Source organism: Actinia tenebrosa, unplaced genomic scaffold, assembly GCF_029948245.1.
Source record: "Actinia tenebrosa isolate PJP-AT-01 unplaced genomic scaffold, QUT_ActTen_1.0 PGA_scaffold5__44_contigs__length_20552954, whole genome shotgun sequence".
NCBI lineage: Eukaryota > Metazoa > Cnidaria > Anthozoa > Actiniaria > Actiniidae > Actinia > Actinia tenebrosa.
Genome location: NW_028292582.1, coordinates 8727838 through 8750959, shown reverse-complemented (window position 1 = coordinate 8750959; position 23122 = coordinate 8727838). Strand labels below are relative to the sequence as shown.

The 23122-nt window shown below is 38.9% G+C and overlaps 2 protein-coding genes across 2 annotated transcripts in view; both read left to right on the top strand.

The window, feature by feature from the left end:
* Nucleotides 1-1688: 1688 nt before the first annotated feature.
* On the top strand, nt 1689-17411 carry LOC116303894 (uncharacterized). The gene is made up of 11 exons (XM_031713503.2): nt 1689-1843; nt 3173-3319; nt 6248-9361; nt 10458-10553; nt 11203-11263; nt 11564-11790; nt 13134-13220; nt 13378-13529; nt 15156-15310; nt 15739-15863; nt 16421-17411. The coding sequence occupies exons 1-11, from the start codon at nt 1787-1789 to the stop codon at nt 16547-16549; spliced, it is 4350 nt and encodes a 1449-aa protein (XP_031569363.2). The 5' UTR covers nt 1689-1786; the 3' UTR covers nt 16550-17411.
* A 1089-nt stretch (nt 17412-18500) lies between these two features.
* Nucleotides 18501-23122, top strand: part of LOC116303892 (uncharacterized) — a 16066-nt gene continuing 11444 nt past the window's right edge. Inside the window, exons 1-5 of the mRNA XM_031713501.2 lie at nt 18501-18632; nt 18999-19125; nt 19569-19615; nt 20589-20632; nt 21027-21791. Of these exons, the coding sequence (XP_031569361.2) occupies nt 18623-18632; nt 18999-19125; nt 19569-19615; nt 20589-20632; nt 21027-21791 (993 nt within the window). The 5' untranslated portion in view covers nt 18501-18622. The remainder of the gene's footprint in view (nt 18633-18998; nt 19126-19568; nt 19616-20588; nt 20633-21026; nt 21792-23122) is intronic.

Genomic DNA, 23122 nt, shown 5'->3' with positions numbered 1-23122 from the left:
TGGAAGTCAGAATCAAGATGATGAAGCTCCAGAAAGATGATTCAGCCTACAGGGATTTATTATGATTTTGTATGTATTCTATAGTTATGAATAGTTGGGTATCATTGGAGGAGCACGTCTGCTGATGGCATCAACTATTTCTGGCTCTTCAATCTAATTAAGTTGATTTTCACAAGCACCTTACTTGCAAGCCGGCGCTACTCAAAGATTCTAAAACTTCTAAGACTTTTAAAAAAGAAGAATTTATTCTTGGTATTTTATTTATTGCGTTTTAAGACAATTGCATATTGGCATGAATGGGGGTCACCAAAGCGTGTACAACCATTCTAAACACTAAAGGGTCAACACTACAATGGAGTAGTGTCAACAAAATCACTTCCCATCAAATAGAGTGTAGCTGTCTGTATATATATATGTCTCATAATATCCTTAGAGATCAAATAACTGTCGTCTATATCATAGAGTACGACACTTTTAATACCGTATACGTGCAGTTTAACGTGGCTGAACTGGTATATTGGGAGTCGGAATAGAAACACTTGAATATGACGTCACTAGCACAATGCTTAATTAGTTTGCCATGAGAAATGCATGCGAGCAGAAAAATAAATAAACTACATTTGCGGAATTTTTTTCTTTCTCTCATGATCAGATTGCTATTCAATCTTCAACCCGCCCTAAATTTATTTTGTCCACTCTTGAATCGTCAAAATGTTCGTTCCAAATTCAAAGATATGTAGAGTATTCATAACATTGTGGTCTTCACCTACTTTCCTTATTAGCTTTGGCATGTAAACGGACGTGTGTTAGTTCACCTTTGATCCATTTGTAATAGTGTGGGTCTAAGTGGGCTCAAAAGGAATTGTCATTAGATCGCATCGATTGGAGAATTAGCTGGGGAGGGGTGTTCAAGAACCTGGCCATTATGGGGGGAGGGGACGGGGGGTTGAAAGCACTGACCGAGGACCAGTTGTCACGTAACAGCTGTCACGTAACAGTTGTCACGTAAGATCCTTTATTATCATAGGTGGTCTGTAGGGAGGGACATGTATGAGGGAGGGGGAGTTGGGGAGCTTTGACCATCATAAAGTCTCGAATTCGGGGGTGTGGCTCCGATGAATAATGTCCATTGTTACGTAACTACAATGGCTTTGATCAGCATATATATTATATTTATGTGTGAGGGAGGGGAGAGCCGTGACATTGGTTATTATAAGAACTAGTACATGTGTGTACATTGGCAATCATGAGATCTGAGATCACAGGTAGCCCAAGCTTGGTTTCTGTAGTGTCATGTCATAAGGAAATGTATGGGGATTCATCAAAAAAGTCAATAAAATCATTGAAAAGTGAAATAAAGCCTCGAAATTTTACCCGATCATTGATAAAGAACACTTCTTTCGCTCTGCGTGGTTATTTTTTGAATTTAGCCCGTTTAAAGATTTTTTTCCCCACCAGTAAGAAATTTTTATTTTTATTTCTTACGAATCCCCATACATTTCCTTATAACAGGACACCACAGAAACCAAGCTTGGGCTACCTGTGCTGAGATCTGTGTTTTTTTTGCGGATGTTTTTAATGATGTGCCCTTTTAAAAATCTCGCCGGCCCCCACCCCTCACCGGCAAAAAAAAAAAAAAACCGTTTCGAAACGTAGAAGTTTGCTTGGGTTTCCTGTGGGATGAGAGAGCCTGTTACCAGTCTATGTCAAACTTCACCTGCATGCCGAATATTTTTGATATTTGAACAAAAAAATCCCGACATTTCTTCCTCTTTTTCTCTTAAGAATGGAAGAGGACGATGAACTTTTTGAAGTCGAATACTTCCTCAATACCCGTGTAAAGGTAAGTCGGTTTAAAAATGCTATATTATCTGTTAGAAGTCGAGATATTTTGACCGTTCGAGTAACATCTGTAACTTGATGTACGTACCTCATCATTTTTGTAAACAAAGCCCTCTTTTATATAATATTTTTACTTCTATTTGCTAATTATAAACCCTATTGTAGTTATAATCCATCGTTAGTAAATGCTAAATTCTCTCACTATTACCATTTACTAGGTTTTCGTGACTTATTTTGATAGAATCTCCCAACTATTCGCATCTAAATTAAGCTTATTAAAGTTATAACAATTAGGCTTAAGCGTTTTGTTTTACGTAAATAAGTAAAATAGATAGACTTGTTTTCGAAAGCATCATTGAAAAGTTATCGTAATATTTCGAAATCAACGCGGTTCTGTATTTATACTGACTTTTAAATGTAATTCATAAAAATGATAACAGTCTTTGAATCTCATTAACCGCTCCAAATGCTGGTCAAACTGTGACTACCATGTGAGGTCAACCAGAAAGAATTCTATATTCAAAACTGAACGTTTTTTATGAAACAGCAAATGATGTCAAAAGAAACCTGGCTAGCAATACCACACCATTATTAATATGCCATCCATAAAATATTCGAAATACAAAGATTAGGTGCTGGTTACTGTGTTTATGAAACAGCAGCTTATGTCTCTGTACTGCGATATAAATATTTTGGGAGCCTTAGAGCATTGAAATAGCAAGAGAACTACTCAGCTATACCTCTCCTCTCTAAACTTGCTCTACAGCTTCCAGCATGTTTATATCACAGTACAGAGACATGCGCACACATTTTATGTTCCTTAAATATACCATATACCATATTGAATATAGCACACTGTGTCTATTTCTAAGATAGACGATAGGTCATTCTAAGACCGAAAGGAATTAGCATGCAACAAAATACAAATAGTTAGGCAAACAACACTAAAAATCGAAGACTATCCTCCATGTTATGGACGAGAATAATAACAAGCAAAAACAGTCATTCCAGCGATTCTTAGATCTTGCTATGCTCCAATTTCATTTTCTCAGTTGCTCAGGGATAGTCTTTACTTTGTGCAGAATATTCCTATTGTTCCAGTGAAGGTCCGTGGAATTTCGAAGTGTATTTCTGAAGTTGTGCATTCTTTGCTTTACCATTGGTATTTGTGATAATTTAGACACCGATTCAAGGCTAACCCTGAGTAAATGAGAGTACTTAAAACACAGCGATAATTTGGAGGTATTCCCAATACCCCAGTTCCTTTCCTTCATTCTTTTCCACAGGAATCCCTTTAGAAATTTATAGCCTGTTTTTCTTTCTTTTCCAGGATGGCAAGCGGTACTATAAGGTGAGATGGAAGGGATTCCCACCAGAGGAGGACACTTGGGAACCCGAAGAAAATGTTCTGGAGTGTGAAGAGGTTTTGGAAGCCTTCTGGAGGAAGAGAAGACGAAATGCTAATAAAAGACAAAAGGTGGGCCTAGTACAATGGAAGCGAAATATGGAAAAAACTGAGTTTGACACTCATCACCACCACTAGTACATCAGTGGTGAAGCTCAATGGGGTGGAGTTGAAAGCAATGTGAAGGCATTTCTGGCAGTTGCTTAATTCCATGTATAACTGTGGAGCACAGCTCTAATTCGTTTAAGTTATGATGAAAAGGTAAATTATACACCGTGAAAAGATGAAAAAACTTACTGACGTTTCGGACGCTAGTCCTTCGTCGGAGTAAAAGAGAAAGAAGTGGTAGAAAGGAGTGTATATATGATAGAATAAGACAAAAGAAACCAATGAGAGCAAGGTAGGCAAGGAAACAAAAACAAACAATCAAAAGACAAAAGAAAAGGTTAGTTGAAAATAAAGCGTTCATTAATCCCGTTGGGACTAAGAGTGCCCAATAGGTGAATAAGCCGCATTTCTTTGGTCTTGCGACAATCATTGTTGCCGTTAAGCAAAGAAAGACCGAAAACAATGAAGCCAGAAAGAGAATGGTTAGCTAGATTAAAATGGCGGGAAACTGGTTTGGTGGGATCGTTATTGCGAATATCATAAAGATGATTGCAAATGCGATCACCAAGACGGCGGCCAGTCTCGCCCACATACAAAAGATTGCAGCGGGTACATTTAATACAATATACAACATTAGAAGTGGTACAAACAAAATGGTCAGTGATTTTAACAGTAGATTTAGGACCGACAACAGAAGTGTGAGAGGCTATGTGAGGACAAGTATAACAACGTTTACGAGAACAGCGAAAAGTACCAGGTTCTTTGTTAGAGGGAAGAACTCCCTTGACCAAGAAAGAACGGAGATTACGATCACGTTTATAGGAAAAGAGAGGGCGGTTGTTGAAAATAGCAGAAGTGCGAGTATCAGAGTCAAGCAGAGAAAAGTTGCGGTTAACAATGGGTTTAATGGAAATGTTAATAGGATGATACGTAAGAGTGAAAGGAATGCGGTCATTAGAGGGACGAGTGCGAGGAGTGAGAGCGGTGGTACGATCAATAGTAGAAACTTTACGAATGGCGCGATCAATAACATGAGCAGGATAATTACGCTTAAGGAAGAAGGAACGCATCTCAGAACATTTAACAGAAAAATCAAGATCATCACTACACAAACGACGAAGACGAGTAGAGTAAATAAGAATGAGAGTCAGTAGGTTTGTAATGGACACTAGTGCTAAGACGGTCGTCTTAATGACGACCGTCTTAGCACTAGTGTCCATTACAAACCTACTGACTCTCATTCTTATTTACTCTACTCGTCTTCGTCGTTTGTGTAGTGATGATCTTGATTTTTCTGTTAAATGTTCTGAGATGCGTTCCTTCTTCCTTAAGCGTAATTATCCTGCTCATGTTATTGATCGCGCCATTCGTAAAGTTTCTACTATTGATCGTACCACCGCTCTCACTCCTCGCACTCGTCCCTCTAATGACCGCATTCCTTTCACTCTTACGTATCATCCTATTAACATTTCCATTAAACCCATTGTTAACCGCAACTTTTCTCTGCTTGACTCTGATACTCGCACTTCTGCTATTTTCAACAACCGCCCTCTCTTTTCCTATAAACGTGATCGTAATCTCCGTTCTTTCTTGGTCAAGGGAGTTCTTCCCTCTAACAAAGAACCTGGTACTTTTCGCTGTTCTCGTAAACGTTGTTATACTTGTCCTCACATAGCCTCTCACACTTCTGTTGTCGGTCCTAAATCTACTGTTAAAATCACTGACCATTTTGTTTGTACCACTTCTAATGTTGTATATTGTATTAAATGTACCCGCTGCAATCTTTTGTATGTGGGCGAGACTGGCCGCCGTCTTGGTGATCGCATTTGCAATCATCTTTATGATATTCGCAATAACGATCCCACCAAACCAGTTTCCCGCCATTTTAATCTAGCTAACCATTCTCTTTCTGGCTTCATTGTTTTCGGTCTTTCTTTGCTTAACGGCAACAATGATTGTCGCAAGACCAAAGAAATGCGGCTTATTCACCTATTGGGCACTCTTAGTCCCAACGGGATTAATGAACGCTTTATTTTCAACTAACCTTTTCTTTTGTCTTTTGATTGTTTGTTTTTGTTTCCTTGCCTACCTTGCTCTCATTGGTTTCTTTTGTCTTATTCTATCATATATACACTCCTTTCTACCACTTCTTTCTCTTTTACTCCGACGAAGGACTAGCGTCCGAAACGTCAGTAAGTTTTTTCATCTTTTCACGGTGTATAATTTACCTTTTCATCATTACTGTTTCATTAGAAACACCGACGCAGCTCACACTAGTTTTTAGCTAGTTATATCTTTTCGTTTAAGTTAGTGAGGGTTGGTTTTAGATGAGGGAGGAAAAAAGAAAACGTTAAAATTCTTCAGAAAAATACAACCAATCAATTCAGCTTGCTTTCATTTTATCACCACAGGCGTAGACCCAGGGGGCTGTGAACCCCTACTGAAGCCTGCAAAGTGCCCTTTCACATGGTAACATTTTGTTGTCAAATACCTGTGACCAGTTTCAATGTAACACAGTTAAAAGTTGCATTCCCTTTTTTTTGGTTCTGCACACCTCCCAAAACAAAATTCATGGTCTGCCCTTGAACCACGCCATCTTGACTCCCCTGGAAGATAATCTATTAACTTTCTTGGTTTTAGCTAAAGAATTACCCAGCTGAGTGCTAGATGATTTCTACTTCTATCCCTTCTTGGTCGTAGGAACAAATCCTTTGACATAGAAACTCTGCTCTGCTCTGCTCTGCTCTGCTCTGCTCTGCTCTGCTCTGCTCTGCTCTGCTCTGCTCTGCTCTGCTCTGCTCTGCTCTGCTCTGCTCTGCTCTGCTCTGCTCTGCTCTGCAAATTATCATTCAATCGTGTCATTCACTGAAATCTTTCCATTCCTTATTGCAGTTACGACGTGACCGTTTGATGTCAGAAGGAGAAGATCAAGACACAGCCAGCACCTCACGCGAGAACAAGGCTACAGCATTTTTTGGGGATATTGAACCTCTGGGACTAACAAGACAAGCAAGCAAAGAACTAGCAATGTGCATGATCCAAACCCGAAAGACCAAGACATGCTCCGAGTCGTCATCTCAGGCAGGAAGTGACGTCGCACTCATGGAAAGTGACGTATCAAATCAATCATCTAGCAAATCAACTCTCTTGTCTTCTCAAACCGGAAGTGACATCACCGCGTCTGACAACGACGTTTTCAGTCAGAGTTCAGACGTAAAGTCTTCTGAGACCGGAGATGACATTTTAAATCGAAGTACTGAAAGCACCAATGAAAGTAACTCTACTGACGTCATTCATATTTCTTCGCACGAATCGTTAAACCAAAGCGATCTTGAGTCCTCACCTCTAGAGACGTTGGATAAAAACATAAAATCTAACAGCGGAAAAACTAATAACATCGAAATTATTTCGCTTCTGAGTGATTCTGAGGACAATAATAGTGAGGTAACTGGAAGTCGGACCCAGTCCCCTCGCGTCCTTCAGTCGCCACTAGATGTATCAAGTGACTGCAGTCCTGTCATTCGGCGGGAATCCCTCGAGACTCCCGAAAGTACGCCTACTAAGTTTTCCCAATCAAATGGAGCTCAAGACACTAAAAAAGCCTTTGATACCTCGTCAGAACAAAGTCCTGGTTTTATAAAAGAAAACGATGAAGACCAAAGTATATTTGGAACCCCTGTTAGAAGAAAAAACCGTTTTGAACTCTCACTGAAAAAGAATAGAAAAAGAAGTTTGAACAAAAAGGAAAGCTCATCTTCTGAGTCTCCGAAAACTGAAGAAGAGGCTCTAAATTTTGGCGCGAAAATTAAAAACCATGATAATTCTTCCGATGATGAAAGTTTGGTCAAAATAAAAGGAAAAACTCAGCTACAAACGCTAAAAGAAAGAATGTTAGAACTCGAAAACTCGGAGAAAATCCTAGAAAAAAGTGACTCAGAATTTCTAGAAATTAGTGAGCCCAAAGCAAAGAGGGCACTAATTAAAGGGGATAGATCTAACGAAAGCTCAATGGTTGATAACGTATGCCCTACAATAACGGAGTTGAAAGGCATTATGCATAAAATAGCAAGGGATAAATACCAAAAGCACATAGATGCGGAACAAGGTGAGGGTACTGAGATGGCTTGTATCAAAAATCGAGAATCTTCGGATGTTTCTTGTTCGTCCTCTCCTGATCTATCTAAGGCTAAGACTTCAAAAACGATGTCTCATAGTGATGAGAGACGTGCTGTCGAGAAAATGTTGCCTGAAGATGATGATGTACAAGAAAAACAAGATGGATTGAATTTGTGTAGTTCTGATGTATCGAAGCGTTTGTTGGTTGAAGATGATGAACACTCTACCTTTGATGGACGTATGGCTTCTATAGAAGACAGTGCAACTGCGTGTAACGATGAAGGCGAAAGTAATGCAATGATATCAATATCTCTAAGTGAAACAAAGGATGAGAATTTGAAAGACATCGAAAAAGATGAAATTAGTTGTATGTATGAATCACCCAGTCTTGAAAAGGGTGATCATTTACAGCGCAGGCCTGAAGAGGAGGGAAATAATTCAATCGGTGAAGCAACTTTAGAAAAAGGCGAAGAAGAAAAAAGAGAGACTATAAAAGAATGGACTTCGGCTGTTGAACCGCGTTCATCTAAGAAAGGACTGGTATTGACATCGGAAACCACTTCACGTGTTTTGAAAAATCTTCGCTTTCTCGCGGCAAAGACGCGTGAATCTAAAAACGTAGAGGCGACGATGAACTTGGCTACGACGGAAAACACACAACAGGCAACAGAAAAGAATAATGATGGCATAAATGGCAAGAAAATTGAAAGCGAGAATAATTTAGGAAATACGAATGCAGATAATGAAAATAATAAGTTGGTTTTGGAAGAAAAATTGGTCGGAAGTGAAAAACAATTGAATGAAGATGAAAATACAAGTGAAAAGGAAATTGGAAGAATAGCTGGTGTCGAAGAAGGAAATAAATCTAGGGAAACAGATGAAAAGAAGAAAAACGAGAAGGATGAGTTGGGATTAATTGATGTCAGAATAAAACCTATTCATAAGGAGAGCATTAGAAATGATAACGACGTTAAGTCAAGGGTTGAAAAAATTGATGATAAGTGCACAGAGATAAATAACTCAATCCACGAGACAGAAAAAATGCAAAATATTGAAAGCTTGACAGACAAAGAAATAAAACCTGCTACACCAGAAAGAACACAAGTGGTCGTTCCTTACACCGAGGAGTTACGTAGAAGTCGTTATGACAGTCTATCAAGAGCAGAAAAGAATTGTGAAATGAATACAAAAGATAAGACGTCTGATGACTTTAACCTCGTCGATGTAGACGATATGATGAGAGAAGACTCTGAAAATTGTACAAACAGTTCTGCTACAATAAAACCAAAGTCTTCGTCCGATGTGCAATCATCATTTATTAACGACACTGCAAGCACTCATGGTTGTCTAGGTGATCATGGAACAGAAGAGACATTGGTGCAGAATTTTCAAAAGCACAGCTCAGTTGAAAGCAGTGCTGCCAAAGAAAAAAACAAGCAAAAAAATAGAAAACCTAAAAAGATGTTAAAAAAAAGCCACGAAAACACAGCTGCTGGTAAAAGAGTCAAGAGAAAAAAACCTGTGCAATCGATGGCGAATAATGTAAATTCAAACCAAGGTGTTGAAAAGGGGACTGCATCGTCATCGTCCATGAAGTTAAATTTACAGCATTCGAAAGCAATGAAGGGGGCTAAAGTGAAAAAAAATTCTAAAATGGATAAAAACGAAGAAAGCAATACTACAGCGAAGGCTAAATCGAATCCTACGCTACAGAATACACGAGAAGAGCAGAGTAAAAAGAGCTCGATTTTGGATGCAAATTTTTCATCGAGTTTAACCAGTGGAGATTTGATAGGCGCAATTATTGGCGAAGGAAATAGAGAAAACATCTTGGAAGAGAACCAGAAAAAATCCTGCGCTACAGAAAATAATAATTCTAACGATCTTGTGGTAAGTATTTTGATTTTATTACGATTTTAGTGCAAGGATTTTTATTCGCCAGGTTTTGTCCTGCTCTTATTTTTTTTTTAGTATTGTTCTTTTTTTATTATTGAACTTTAATTTATTCAGTTTTTTATTTTCATATTGTTTTTTTTTTCTCTATGTAATCGTTTTCCATTTACTATTATCACGCGATCCGGCTGTTTTGAAATTTTCACTTCATTTATTAAATTCACTAAAAAAGTTGCTTGAAAATTTCGTTGGTTTCAGAACCGATTTTCAATTTGGGCTTCAAATATAAACTTTAATGTTTATATTTGTTTTTTTATTTAATTTCAATTTTTATATATTTTTCTGTTTCTGCTAGTTTTTTTCCTAATTCTATTTCCATATGAATATCAATTCCCGTTTCCATAACCATTTCTTTCTCATTTTCTTTTTTTTTTCGTTTTTTTCTCTTTCCATATTTCTCTTTATTTTTTTCAATTTCAATTTCTATGCTTATTCTCTACTTTCACATTCCCATAATACTTTGCGTCTTTGGGGGGTAACCAGAGGGTAAAAACCCACTTATTTTGCTGAAGGCTGATCAGACAATGTTGACAATATCTTGTTTGGTATCCAAATATAAAATGAAGTAAAAAACAGAAAAAGATAGAAGTTTGAAGACGTTTAAGGTAAATTTGAAACATTTTTTCGTAAGTCAATACATTTTCTGTAAGACCAAAACTCATGATGATCTGTACACGCAAAAATAACGTGGAATAAACTGATAATCAGTATTGTACAGATAAAAGCAAGTATAGTATAAATTCAATTAAGAAACCTTTCAATTTGGGATGTGAAAGTAGAGAATGGCCAAAATGGACGCCATCTTGGAAATGAGTACCCTAAACAGTCCCACAATGCACTGCAGCAACCTCGTAATGGCTAATCACGTATAACAGTATAGACCTCTTGCTCTAACATTCCCAATTTGGGGCTCAAAAAAATCCTTTCTCTTGAGGATTGAAATCTTTTTTATGTCAATATCTTTCATTGTTTTGATACCAAGGTTTAATTGTTCAACGTATGAAAAAGCAAAGGTTGTTTATCGTTTATTTAGGCGGCAAGAGAGGATGAAGACATGATGATTGAAGACGATGAAGACTTTGATTTCGAGTTGGAAGATTTTCCTTTAGAAAAATTGTTACAAGAAGAGGTAGCTGTGATTATTTGTACATAAATGATGAACATTGTCGTCATCATCAATTTTATCTTCATATTCACGTTTCATCATTATATCAAACGTTATAGCCATCATCTGCGATCGCTATCATTATCACAGTCAATATTAGCTTGACCGGTCACTATACGACCCGCACAAAACACCACCACCACCACCTTCATCATCATCACCTTCGCCGTCCATCATCACCGTCATCACCGCCATCATTATCATCAACGTCATCATGATAATCATCATCATCACCACCATCGTCATCATCACCACCATCGTCATCATCACCATTACCACCACCACCATCATCATCATCATCATCACCATCCATCATCACCATTATGCCACCATCATTACCATGATCGTCATCATCATCTCCATCATCACCACCACCATCGTTATCATCATCATCTTCATTCTCATCAAAATCATCACTATCATCATCACAATCATCACCATTATCATCACCACATACTTTAAAGGCTGTAGGACTACAATGTAGGCGCAAGCGTCAGCAAAAATGATGCGCTTAAACCTATCGTATTATAATTATAATCATTATTATTATTATTTCATGTTTGTCTTGTATTTCACTACCCCAGGTTTATTATTTTACTACTTTTTTTTGCAGGATGACATTTATGTAAGGTGCATCCCGTCACCTCCTTTCGAACCCATGGAAGTTCCTTTTGGTAAGAAAATGTATATTTTATATTTGGAAATTTAAAACGCGCGCGTATATTCCTGGGAGCTGTAGAACACGAGAGAAGCAAGCTTAGTAACACGAGGCGTAGCCAAGAGTTTCTCTCGCTTTACGAGTGCTCTGAAGCTGCCAGAGTGTTTTAATAAATATAAAAATGTGCTTTTGTAAAATATTTTTTAACCATTTTACGCAAGCGTGTGTCTGTCCTCTGGTATAAACACAGTAGCCAGCCAATCAGCGCGCGCGTTATATTTCAAATATTTTTTCCTATGCGATTCTATATTTTTAGCTTCAGTCAAGACTGCTATCCGAGATGGTGACGAAATGACCGTGCGCGCTGCTCTGGCTGGAGAACTGGAACTAGATACCCTGGATGGTGCGTCGGGGATGACGTTGCTCATGCTCGCAGCAGCGTCCGGACAAGATGGAGTCGTAGAGTTATTACTGAGAAGAAAAGCTGATCTTAATGCATGTCAGAAGAATGGAATGACTGCTTTGATGCACGCGTGCGAACAGGTAACATTGACAAGGTTCCTTCCTATCTTCACTTATGTCAAGCCATTTGACTGTCAAGCCATTTGACTGTCAAGCCATTTGACTGTCAAGCCATTTGACTGTCAAGCCATTTGACTGTCAAGCCATTTGACTGTCAAGCCATTTGACTGTCAAGCCAGTTGACTGTCAAGCCATTTGACTGCACACAGTAACTTTCACAAGATTTCTTCATATCTTCACTTGTGTCAAGCTATTTAACTGCATACACTAACATTGATAAGGTTTCTTCCTATCTTCACTTGTGACAACCCATTTGACTGCATAAAGTATAACATTGACGAGGTTCTTTCCTATCTTAACTCATGTAAAGCCATTTGACTGTCAAGCCATTTGACTGCACACAGTAACTTTCACAAGATCTCTTCATATCTTCACTTGTGTCAAGCTATTTAACTGCATACACTAACATTGATAAGGTTTCTTCCTATCTTCACTTGTGACAACCCATTTGACTGCATAAAGTATAACATTGACGAGGTTCTTTCCTATCTTAACTCATGTAAAGCCATTTGACTGTCAAGCCATTTGACTTCACTAACTGCATACAGTAACTTTCGCAAGATTTCTTCATATCTTCACTTGTGTCAAGCTATTTAACTGCATACAGTAACATTCATTTGATAAGGTTTCTTCCTATCTTCACTTGTGACAACCCATTTGACTGCATAAAGTATAACATTGACGAGGTTCTTTCCTATCTTAACTCATGTAAAGCCATTTGACTGTCAAGCCATTTGACTGCACACAGTAACTTTCACAAGATCTCTTCATATCTTCACTTGTGTCAAGCTATTTAACTGCATACACTAACATTGATAAGGTTTCTTCCTATCTTCACTTGTGACAACCCATTTGACTGCATACAGTATAACATTGACAAGGTTCTTTCCTATCTTCACTTATGTAAAGCCATTTGACTGTCAAGCCATTTGACTTCACTAACTGCATACAGTAACTTTCGCAAGATTTCTTCATATCTTCACTTGTGTCAAGCTATTTAACTGTATACACTAACATTGATAAGGTTTCTTCCTATCTTTACTTGTGTCAAGCCATTTGACTGCAAACAGTATAACATTGACAAGGTTCTTTCCTATCTTCACTTATGTAAAACCATTTGACTGTCAAGCCATTTGACTGCATACAGTAACTTTCACAAGATTTCTTCATATCTTCACTTGTGTCAAGCTATTTAACTGTATACACTAACATTGATAAGGTTTCTTCCTATCTTCACTTGTGTCAAGCCATTTGGCAATAACATTGATAACCCTAAGGTTTATCTTATCTACGAATATTTCTAGGGCTTTCCCGAGACAGCGCATGTCCTATTGCTTTATGGCGCTGACATTAACAAGCAACAGATTGCGGGCGAGACCGCTTTAATGAAGGTAAAAAGAGTGCCCTGAGAGCAAGTCTTTTGAAAGATAATCACTGTCGTCCGTTACTCTAAAAATCCTAATATCCACGACATGAGTTTTTAAACTTTATTCAGTTTATTGAGTGATGTTCCCGGATGTAATTCTTTGTTTTTATTGGTTAATTTAGGCTTGTAAAAAAGGTCACACTGACGTGGTGGAAGTTCTTTTACGTAATGGCGCAGATACAAGGTTGGAATCAAAGTCCGGTCACACTGCTCAACATTTTGCAATTCGTGGATATCCCGAGTTATCATCACTTATAGAAGAACACGAGAAAAGGTTAGTAACCTAGCAACAGAAGTGAGACTTAACCTAACAGGGGGTGGGTGAGTGGGTGTGTCGCCTTTCACCTTGACTTAGATCAGCCCAGACGTTGTTTCTGGGTTCGATCTGAGTTAGCCGTGCCCTGACTTAGACTCTTCCACAGTCTCTCGCTCGTCCGTTCCGTCGTTTCAATATTTTCAAGATGGCGGCGAAAACGAGAGAGACTGTGGACGAGTATTTTGGTTCCCAAAGCACGCTGGGTCCAAGTTTTCGGGACCCATAAGTCCTTTCGGTCATTGTACCGTTACAGTCTCTAAGCGTGGAGACGGAACGGACGAGCGAGAGACTGTGGAAGAGTCTATGCCCTGACTTAGATCAGCCCAGAGGTAGTTTCAGGGTTCGATCTGTGAGTTAGCCATGCCCTGACTTAAATCAGCCCAGAGGTTGTTTCAGGGTTCAATCTGTGAGTTAGCCATGCCCTGACTTAAATCAGCCCAGAGGTTGTTTCAGAGTTCGATCTGAGTTAGCCGTACCCTGACTTAGATCAGCCCAGAGGTTGTTTCAGGGTTCTATCTGTGAGTTAGCTATGCCTTGACTTAGATCATCCCAGAGGTTGTTTCAGGGTTCGATCTATGAGTTAGCCATGCCCTGACTTAAATCAGCCCAGAGGTTGTTTCAGGGTTCGATCTGAGTTAGCCGTGCCCTGACTTAGATCAGCCCAGAGGTTGTTTCAGGGTTTGATCTGTGAGTTAGCCGTGCCCTGACTTAGATCAGCCCAGAGGTTGTTTCAGGGTTCTATCTGTGAGTTAGCCATGCCCTGACTTAGATCAGCCCAGAGGTTGTTTCAGGGTTGGATCTGTGAGTTAGCCATGCCCTGACTTAGATCAGCCCAGAGGTTGTTTCAGGGTTCAATCTGTGAGTTAGCCATGTCCTGATTTAGATCAGCCAGAGGTTGTTTCAGGGTATGATCTGTGAGTTAGCCGTACCCTGACTTAGATCAGCCCAGAGGTTGTTTCAGGATTTGATCCGTGAGTTAGCCATGTCCTTACTTAGATCAGCCCAGAGGTTGTTTCAGGGTTCTATCTGTGAGTTATCCATGCCCTGACTTAGATCAGCCCAGAGGTTGTTTCAGGGTTTGATCTGTGAGCTAGCCTTGCCCTGACTTAGATCAGCCCAGAGGTTGTTTCAGGGTTCTATCTGTGAGTCAGCCATGTCCTGACTTAGATCAGCCCAGAGGTTGTTTCAGGGTTTGATCTGTGAGTTAGCCGTGCCCTGACTTAGATCAGCCCAGAGGTTGTTTCAGGGTTCAATCTGTGAGTCAGCCGTGCCCTGACTTAGATCAGCCCAGAGGTTGTTTCAGGGTTGGATCTGTGAGTTAGCCATGCCCTGACTTAGATCAGCCCAGAGGTTGTTTCAGAGTTTGATCTGTGAGTTAGCCATACCCTGACTTTGATCAGCCCAGAGGCTGTTTCAGGGTTCTATCTGTGAGTTAGCCATGCCCTGACTTAGATCAGCCCAGAGGTTGTTTCAGGGTTGGATCTGTGAGTTAGCTGTGTCCTTATGTAGATCACCTTATAGGTATTATACAATTTATTCTTGAGAAGGTGTTACTTCAGCTTATTGTATACTGGTTGTTTCCAGACTGGGTCGAGTAATAAAGGAAGCCATACTCAAGTGTCTGGGTGATACGGTGTCTCTATGTAAACCACCCATCTTGTCACATAGATGTGTAGTTCCTCGTGAAGGACAACAGATGACGTTTCCATTCCAGTACTTTCCTCAACTCTACGACAAAGGTAAGAACTTCCAAAGAACGTGCATGCTGATTGGTTCAATTATCTCATGCAAAAGGTAAACCCGGGATAGTTTGTGTGTCATGTCTCCTGAACTCTACAATGAAGGTAAGAACTTCCAAAAAACGTGCATACTGATTGGCTCACTTACCCAGTGCAAAAAGCAACCTTTTAATCAAATATCATGCCTCCTCAAATTTACCATCAAGGTAAAAACTTCTAAAGAAATCAGGCTGATTGGTCATTGAACCACGTGTCATTTGATCGTACTGCGAGCCTAGTATCACAACTTTTAGTGGATGCGTGTGCTCCTTTAGCCGATCACTGCGCGAGATCACTGTTCACATCCAATCATGGCACCGGACGCAAGGGACGCCTGTTCAATAATTTTTTCCCCGTCATAAGAAGATTTCTCTCATTTTTTCTTTCAGAAGTTGACGTCATTCTGTTTTGCATCAAAGCTGTATTCGATGACGTAGTGTCATTGTTATTTGGTGAAGATAATGGTGTCAGAGGTGTGCTTCTAAACAACAAGCCACAAATCCCACTTTTACATGTAAGATACGCAAATCCATTCTTTATCTTGCTTTAAAAGTTTTATACCCTGGTCCCAGAGCAGGGAGCAGTGAGTCTTCGCAGCTCGCTCTCCGCTTCGCGGCTCAAAATATACGTGGCCAGGAGAAAAATCGTCGAGCCTCTGGGACCAGGGTAAAAGTTTTAGGGACGACATTTTTTTCCAATATGGCGGAAAGCTTAGCAAACTCTCTTGAAACCCAGATCAAAAACCAAAGTAAATGTGACTCGATTCAAAAAGTAAAACCTGTAGAACGAAAAGACCATAATTCAACGCGCGTCCAACTCGTTACCAGGTTTCCGCGTTACCTCGGAAAAGCTAATATTCCCTCTCACAGTTAAAGGGCCAAGTAAAAAAACCGTAAAATTTTGGCCCTTTCCTTTCGAATATCAGAAAGATATTTCAGTGAGTGGTTCTTAATGTATTCAAGATTATTTCAGCAAAGTTCCAGCTCGAATGAAAGAGTTTTAATTTTGGAGCGATTTTTGTTCAAGTAGCACTTTAAATAAATCTGATAATGCTTATTGTTTTCGTTTCAGGGAGTACGATCCATTTTTTCTATCGATCCTAAATCAAGACAAAACACTATAACACTACAAACCCACAAATGCAACAATTCTGCCTCGAGAATAATCCTATGTATCTATGCTGTTCAGAGCAAAAGCTGAGCTGCAATAACCAAACCATATCTATAGAGTTAAACCAACAGTGTTATATACAGCTATTTTAAAACACGTTGGTGAAGGTTTTGTGTGATGTTGCATACCAAACCCGAAATGCACTATGGGCTTGGGGAATCCAATCAGCGAAAGCTCACAACAATATGACTTTTCCCCTTAACTTTGTTTGTACGTTTTTCGGGTATATTTCCTTCTGTGCTGCCATTGTTTTCATTTGTTTTCAACAAATTCTTCACCAACCTTTTTGAAAGTAACTGTAGTTGCACATACCGCATTTGAATGTGAGCGTCGTGTCAAGCGGTATATTTTCTTCTTTGCTGTCATTATTTACATATCAATATAATACATTTTCAAGCTTGATAAGCAACATGCAACAAATCCTACACCAACCTTTTTGAAAGTAGCTGTAGTTGCACATACCGCATTTGAATATGAGCGTCGTGTCAAGCGGTATATTTTCTTCTGTGCTGTCATTATTTACATATCAACATAATACATTTTCAAGCTTGATAAGCAACATGCAACAAATCCTACACCAACCTTTTTGAAAGTAGCTGTAGTTGCACATACCGCATTTGAATATGAGCGGGAAGGTAGACACTAGCCGGGTGCTTGTGATTCCCTCTCATTGGCAGATTTATTCGCAACACGCTCATGTCTTAGGGGAGAGGAGGGAGGGATGGTTTGTTTCATTAGGTTGGCAACTGCTGGCTCTGTCCCTAAGTAAATGTATAAATACAATAAATGTCCCTGATAAATATATTCCTCTCACAAGACTACTAGTATTTACTATATAGCTATCAAATTCACTAAGAAATAATAAAGAATAGAATTATTATCCAGTGAGAAAGCGTTTAGTAAACCTCTTGATACTTGAAACGTCGGAAATGAAATCAGAACAAACTGCTAATCAGCATCTTACAGAGAAAAGCAGATATATAGTACATTCGATTCGGTGAAGAATCGAACGTTTAAATATGACAGATTATTAACCAGTTTTCGGAAAAGCAAATCATTGTGAAGGATGTAAAAATGGCCAATATCGAATGGATAAACTTTTCGCTTTCAAAGACGTCCACGTTCTAGATTTCCTGATGCTCAAGGTTCAATTTCGATTCTTCTAACAAAAAGTTAGACTTTTCGTTGGTTAACTAATGTAGGACCATACCTCCAGACCTAAAGCTGAAGCACAGTAAGGCAGCGCGAAGCATTTACGTCTACGCCGGAGATTTCGGCCCCGACACCGCTATCTATTTACTGATCATTATAAATCATGTTATTGTGAGTGTGGTATAAGTGTGTGGAGCGCATCTCAACGGGACCGAGAGTCCGTTCGCCTGCCCCTCGTCACGCTTGTTTGCTTTTGTATTTATTGTTTGTTTTTCGCTTTTTTCTCCTTTGTAAGTCAAGCTACCCTGCGAGCAGAGTCTCCTTTTAACTCCTCTAATGAAAGCCTCTAAATAAATAAAGAAATAAGGCCAAAACTCATCCTAGGCCCTAGAGTTTATTTTCGGCTTCGAAAAACGACTCTAAATCACAACTTCGGAAAATAAAGGAATGCTTAGTGAGATGTAGCCTAAGGAGCAAATAGAGCCAAGGAGATGCCCGGAGGAGGCGCGCGGTACTGAACATAATTTATTAGGCCCCGTCCACACCAGCACTATGCCGGATAAATTTGAATCCGAATTTTTATTTATTCGGTTAGGCCCAGCATCCACGATTCACCGAAACGAATTTTTTCGAATACGGTCTCCAGAGTGGAACAATTTGAAAACGCCGGCTAGCCGTATTAGTGTGGACGGAAAACTTTTTTTTCGCTTTCGGTTTGTGAAATTCGGATTCAAATTTATCCGGCATAGTGTGGACGGAGCTTTAGTGGGCTTCCTGTGGTTTCCGGGCATCAAATCGAGGTTCCTCTTCGCGCGCTCTTATTATTTTCAAAATGGCGGTGGACAAGAAGCGAGAGCAGAAAACACTAGGGTTGAAATATGCCCTGATAAAACTACTATAAACCGGTCTTAACACACATGGCATGGTCAAATAAGAAGATCAAACTCTAAAATGCTGAGAGGTATGTTTTAAAAGTGCGTAACAGGACGTAAAGAGGGGTTATGTTCGTGCTTTTAGGTATCAAATATGTACGACGTAAGATAATCTTACTTCACTTGAACTGTTTTCATCATAAAACCAGACAAAAAGAAGTTACAGAATTGAAGAATACGGAAAATTCACATTTAAGGATGAAAATATATTGTCTTGTCATAGAAAGGGGTTGACGTTTTGATACGTAGTTATATTTGTTTATTCAATCTGTTCTCGTTTTCCGCACTTTTTTATTCCACTCCTGCCTAAAAGCATAAATAATATGAATTCTCTAAACAAATTATTATGAATAAGTATATAAAATACTTGATAAAGCTCAATTTTGTTTGATTAGCTCTACAAGAAGCTGAGAAATCACCTGATAAAGGTTTTAAAGGACTTCCAAAGTTTGGGGAATCCGAAGAAATGTCTGACATAGAAGAAGAAGAAGGAAAAGAACGAGAAGAGGAGAAGGAGGAAGAGTAAGTTGATGGCCACTGTCTTTGAACGTTATTATGGTGAAGAAGAGATCACGACTAGACCTCTTTACTTTGAGTGTAATGTTTTCCTGTTTCAGACCACTCATCATTTTCTTGAGTATTATTTTTTGCTTAATGGTTGTGCATAATACGAGTTGGACTGTAGTGAAGCAGCATCTAACCTATCCTAACCGTACAGCAGTTGCCATGTCTATAGGCACCTTCACATGCTTTATACCATGTGTCATTCCCTTGAGTATTGTTTACTTGTGTAATAGTTGCACATGATACGAGTTGGACCGTAGTGAAGCAGCATCTAACCTATCCTAACCGTACAGCAGTTGCCATGTCTATAGGCACCTTCACATGCTTTCAGTTCAACACTAGTGATTAGCCATAAGTTTTTTGAATGATTCGCTGATATCATTGTGTTTATTGCATTAAAGTGAGGTGGTGCTACTTGAAGATACCAGTGATAATAACTCTAAACAAGGTAATGTAAATTTTCCATATTCATTTTTCTCCAGATGCATTTATAATGATGATGATGATGGTGGTGGTGGTGGTGATGATGATGGTGATGATGATGATGGTAGTGATGATGGTGATGATGGTGATATTGATGGTGGTGATGATGGTAATGATGATGGTGATGATGATGGTGATGATGATGGTGATGATGAGGGTGATGATGATGATAATAATATTTTTAAGTCCTTCATGATATGTGAGTTTTCTTGTTATTCACTTGTTTTATCCATTTAATGAGAGTGTTACTCTACTTATTGATTATATGTGACTGCGTAGCTATGAGATATTGAACATTAGTTAATGTCAAGCCCCCATAGGCCCTTCTCAAGAAATACTATCACATTCTCTTTCTCCTATCACTTCTCTTGTACTGCCATTCCCTGCTTTACATACAGTCAATTCAAAAAATGTTGTCGTTGACAAACTCAAGCCTACGCGACTGGACCGAAAGGAACTCTGGGTAGTAATCATTGAAGCCGAGTTGACTCCATAATTTTATCTGACTAGTTATGCCTGGTTTACAGCACGAACCTTCGTAGGCGAGCGGGAAATGTTGAAGGAGACTTTTTCTTAATGCCTTCATGTATTCGAAATTGTGAACTGAATAATAAGTACTTTGTTTTTGTTTCCTTAAACCCAAAGACATGCATTTGATGGATTGTTTCTCACCATTATTATCTTATTACTAGCGGGAACAATTTATTCAGAACGAATATTTAAACCGCTTCAGTGATTTTTACCTATATTCCTTTCGGTCCAGTCGCGTAGACTTGAGCCGGTCGACGACAACGTTTTTTGAATTGACTGTATATAACTGCACACCTCTCACTTTACCAAAGTATTTAGTATTATTTATTAAACTTTAAATTGTTTTGAGGGCTGGGTTGGAATGACTGTAAGGAATTTTACTTTATCTAAGTTGTTTTTAATTTTAGGAGGAACTAAAGTATGTCTGTCAAGCCAAGTCAAAGAAGCTCATGTAAGTGATTATATTATAAAGAACATGCGTAATAGGTAAATTATGAGCCTTAGATAAAACGACTGAAGAAGAGGGCCAATGGGCCTTTCGCAACTTCAAGTCGCGTAAAAAATGAGCCAGCTCAACTAGAAACCGTGGAAAGCTGCTTCTTCAGTCGTTTCATCTTAGGCTTGTAATTTATCTATTACGCATGTTCATCTATCTGATTATATTATTATGAGAGATCATGTTACTATTATTTATTGATTCTTCTATCCATCCATCCATCCATCCATCCATCCATCCCTCCATCCATCCATCCATCCATCCATTCATCCATCCATCCATCCATTCATTGGTTTACTCAATCATTCATCCATTTATTCATTCCTTTTTGTTTCATTTTTTTTTTCAGGAGTATGCTTGCAGAGACTTTAAAATCCCAAAGAAATCATCTCAGAATGATGGCCATAGTAACCTTAAGTCATCCAGCATGAGCCAAAAAAAAGAGGATTCTTTTACCTCGAAATTTAATTGCAAAACTACGAAAAGCCATTGGGATCTTGAATCTTCCTTTGGTGAACAATTGAAAACTATGATGACAAGAAACTCCAATTTGAAAAATAAGAGCGGCAAATTAAGAAATATTAGACAGATGGTGCAAAGACAAGATGGGATCCAAAATGTATCAGCAAGAAGAAAAAGTGGAAACACTAGTTGTTTACCACTTCATAAAGAAGCTTCTGTCACAGATAAAAATAAAAGGATAAATGATGGGCCGTTCAGCGAGGAGATAAACCAGATCATGCATAGGGATAAGCAAAGTATTGGTCATAAAAATGTTGAGGAAACGAACTTAACGAATTCACCTCAAGAAAGAGATTTTCCGCCAAGTAAACTAATCAGTTTCCCTTCTGCTGCCGCAACACCACGGAATTCTATACATGAACACTCTACCTCTGAAGATGAAAAGGATAAATCAAATTCTAAATCTTTTTATGGGTCAGAAAGAAGACCCAAGGTGGTAAAAACTTACGGCAATAAAAAAAGCTGCACAATAATGAATGAAATTAGACAGAGGACAGAAAATAATCGAAAAATCAGTGTATCTACGAGTGATGTTGATGAGTCAGAGTCACCAGTTAAAAACACCAAGAAACGAAAGATAACTAATAAAAAGGTAAGGAAACTAAGCAGGTATGCTTGTTGCAAAAAAGCACTTTCCTATAAGAGGCTTTGCACCATGACATGATGATGATGGTGATGATGATGATGATGATGATGATGACTTTATTGACCCCTTTACATTAGAATTCCAAAGTGCTTTACAGCATTATCCAAGGCCGTAACTAGGGGGGAGCACGGGGTGCATGTGCACCCCCCTCCCCCCCCCCCCCCCATAAGAGCTAAAGGTCCGCTCATGCATCTCCTTTTTTTTTGGTTCTGCTTTCTTTTGGTTACCTTTTTTTATTTTTTATTTATTTTTTATTTATTTTTTATTTATTTTTGGTTCTGCTTTCTTAAAAGAAACAATCAATGGTCCGATTTTATTTGATGTGCACCCTCCCTGTAAAAGTTCTGGTTATGGCCCTGTTATCAAAAGAAATATATAAAAAATAATATGTAATAACAACCAAGAAAACTAGATGATGACTAGGCGATGGCAGCCATGACAGGAGGCACAACAGTAGGGTCTTTCTCCCCTGAGAAACTGAATTCTTTCTCTTGGAAATCAGATGAGACCAGATTCAATTGTTCCTGCCTCCTGTCAAGGCTGCCATCACGTGATGATGCAAAGCCTCTATTAATGATTTTATAGGATATTACATGGTCATGCTGAGATAGGGATTTTGTCGAAAATCATATCTGTTCCAAGACGCCATGTAATGTTATATTTTTTAAAGTGCTACTACGACGAAAATCGCTTAAACTTGGATTCAGCTGAGACTTCCTAAGAATACTCTTTAAAGGTCCAATAATCACTGTATGAAGTGTTTTCTCGATATTCAGGACAAAAGTATGATATTTCTACAATTATTTTTTGGAGTCTGAATCCAAGTTTGAGCGATTTTCGTCGTAGTAACACTTTAAATTTAAAGGGACTCTGAGGTGCCAGACACATCATAGCTTAAAATGTACATCAAACCTTGTTGATTTTGAAAATCGAAATGAAAATTCCATGAAATGCGTTTTTTGGGGTGATATCGTCCGTCAAAGTTGCGAAATGACTTAAGCGGGGCTACCTGTGGAATATCGCGGATTTGATGGCTTGGGATGAATGAGGTGTGATGACGTCAGATAGTGGAACATGTTGGATAGCTGGAGCTGAATCAACCAAATTTCGCTATGGAAGTATGGCTGTTCTTTATCAATTTGAGCCGGAAATTGCTTGAGGAGAAGAATATAATACATCCGATGAAAGTGTGAGCGAGGACAGTGAGCTAGAAGAAGTGTCTGGCATCTCAGAGTCCCTTTAATCTTAATACATGCCGTGTTGTGTCTGTGTTTCAG

Excerpts from the sequence above, each read along its gene's own strand:
- LOC116303894 (XM_031713503.2), top strand. The coding sequence starts at position 1,787 with ATGGAAGAGGACGATGAACTTTTTGAAGTCGAATACTTCCTCAATACC. Across the intron at positions 1,844-3,172 it reads TCCTCAATACCCGTGTAAAG|GATGGCAAGCGGTACTATAA; the intron begins GTAAGTCGGTTT and ends TTTCTTTTCCAG. Across the intron at positions 3,320-6,247 it reads ATGCTAATAAAAGACAAAAG|TTACGACGTGACCGTTTGAT; the intron begins GTGGGCCTAGTA and ends TCCTTATTGCAG.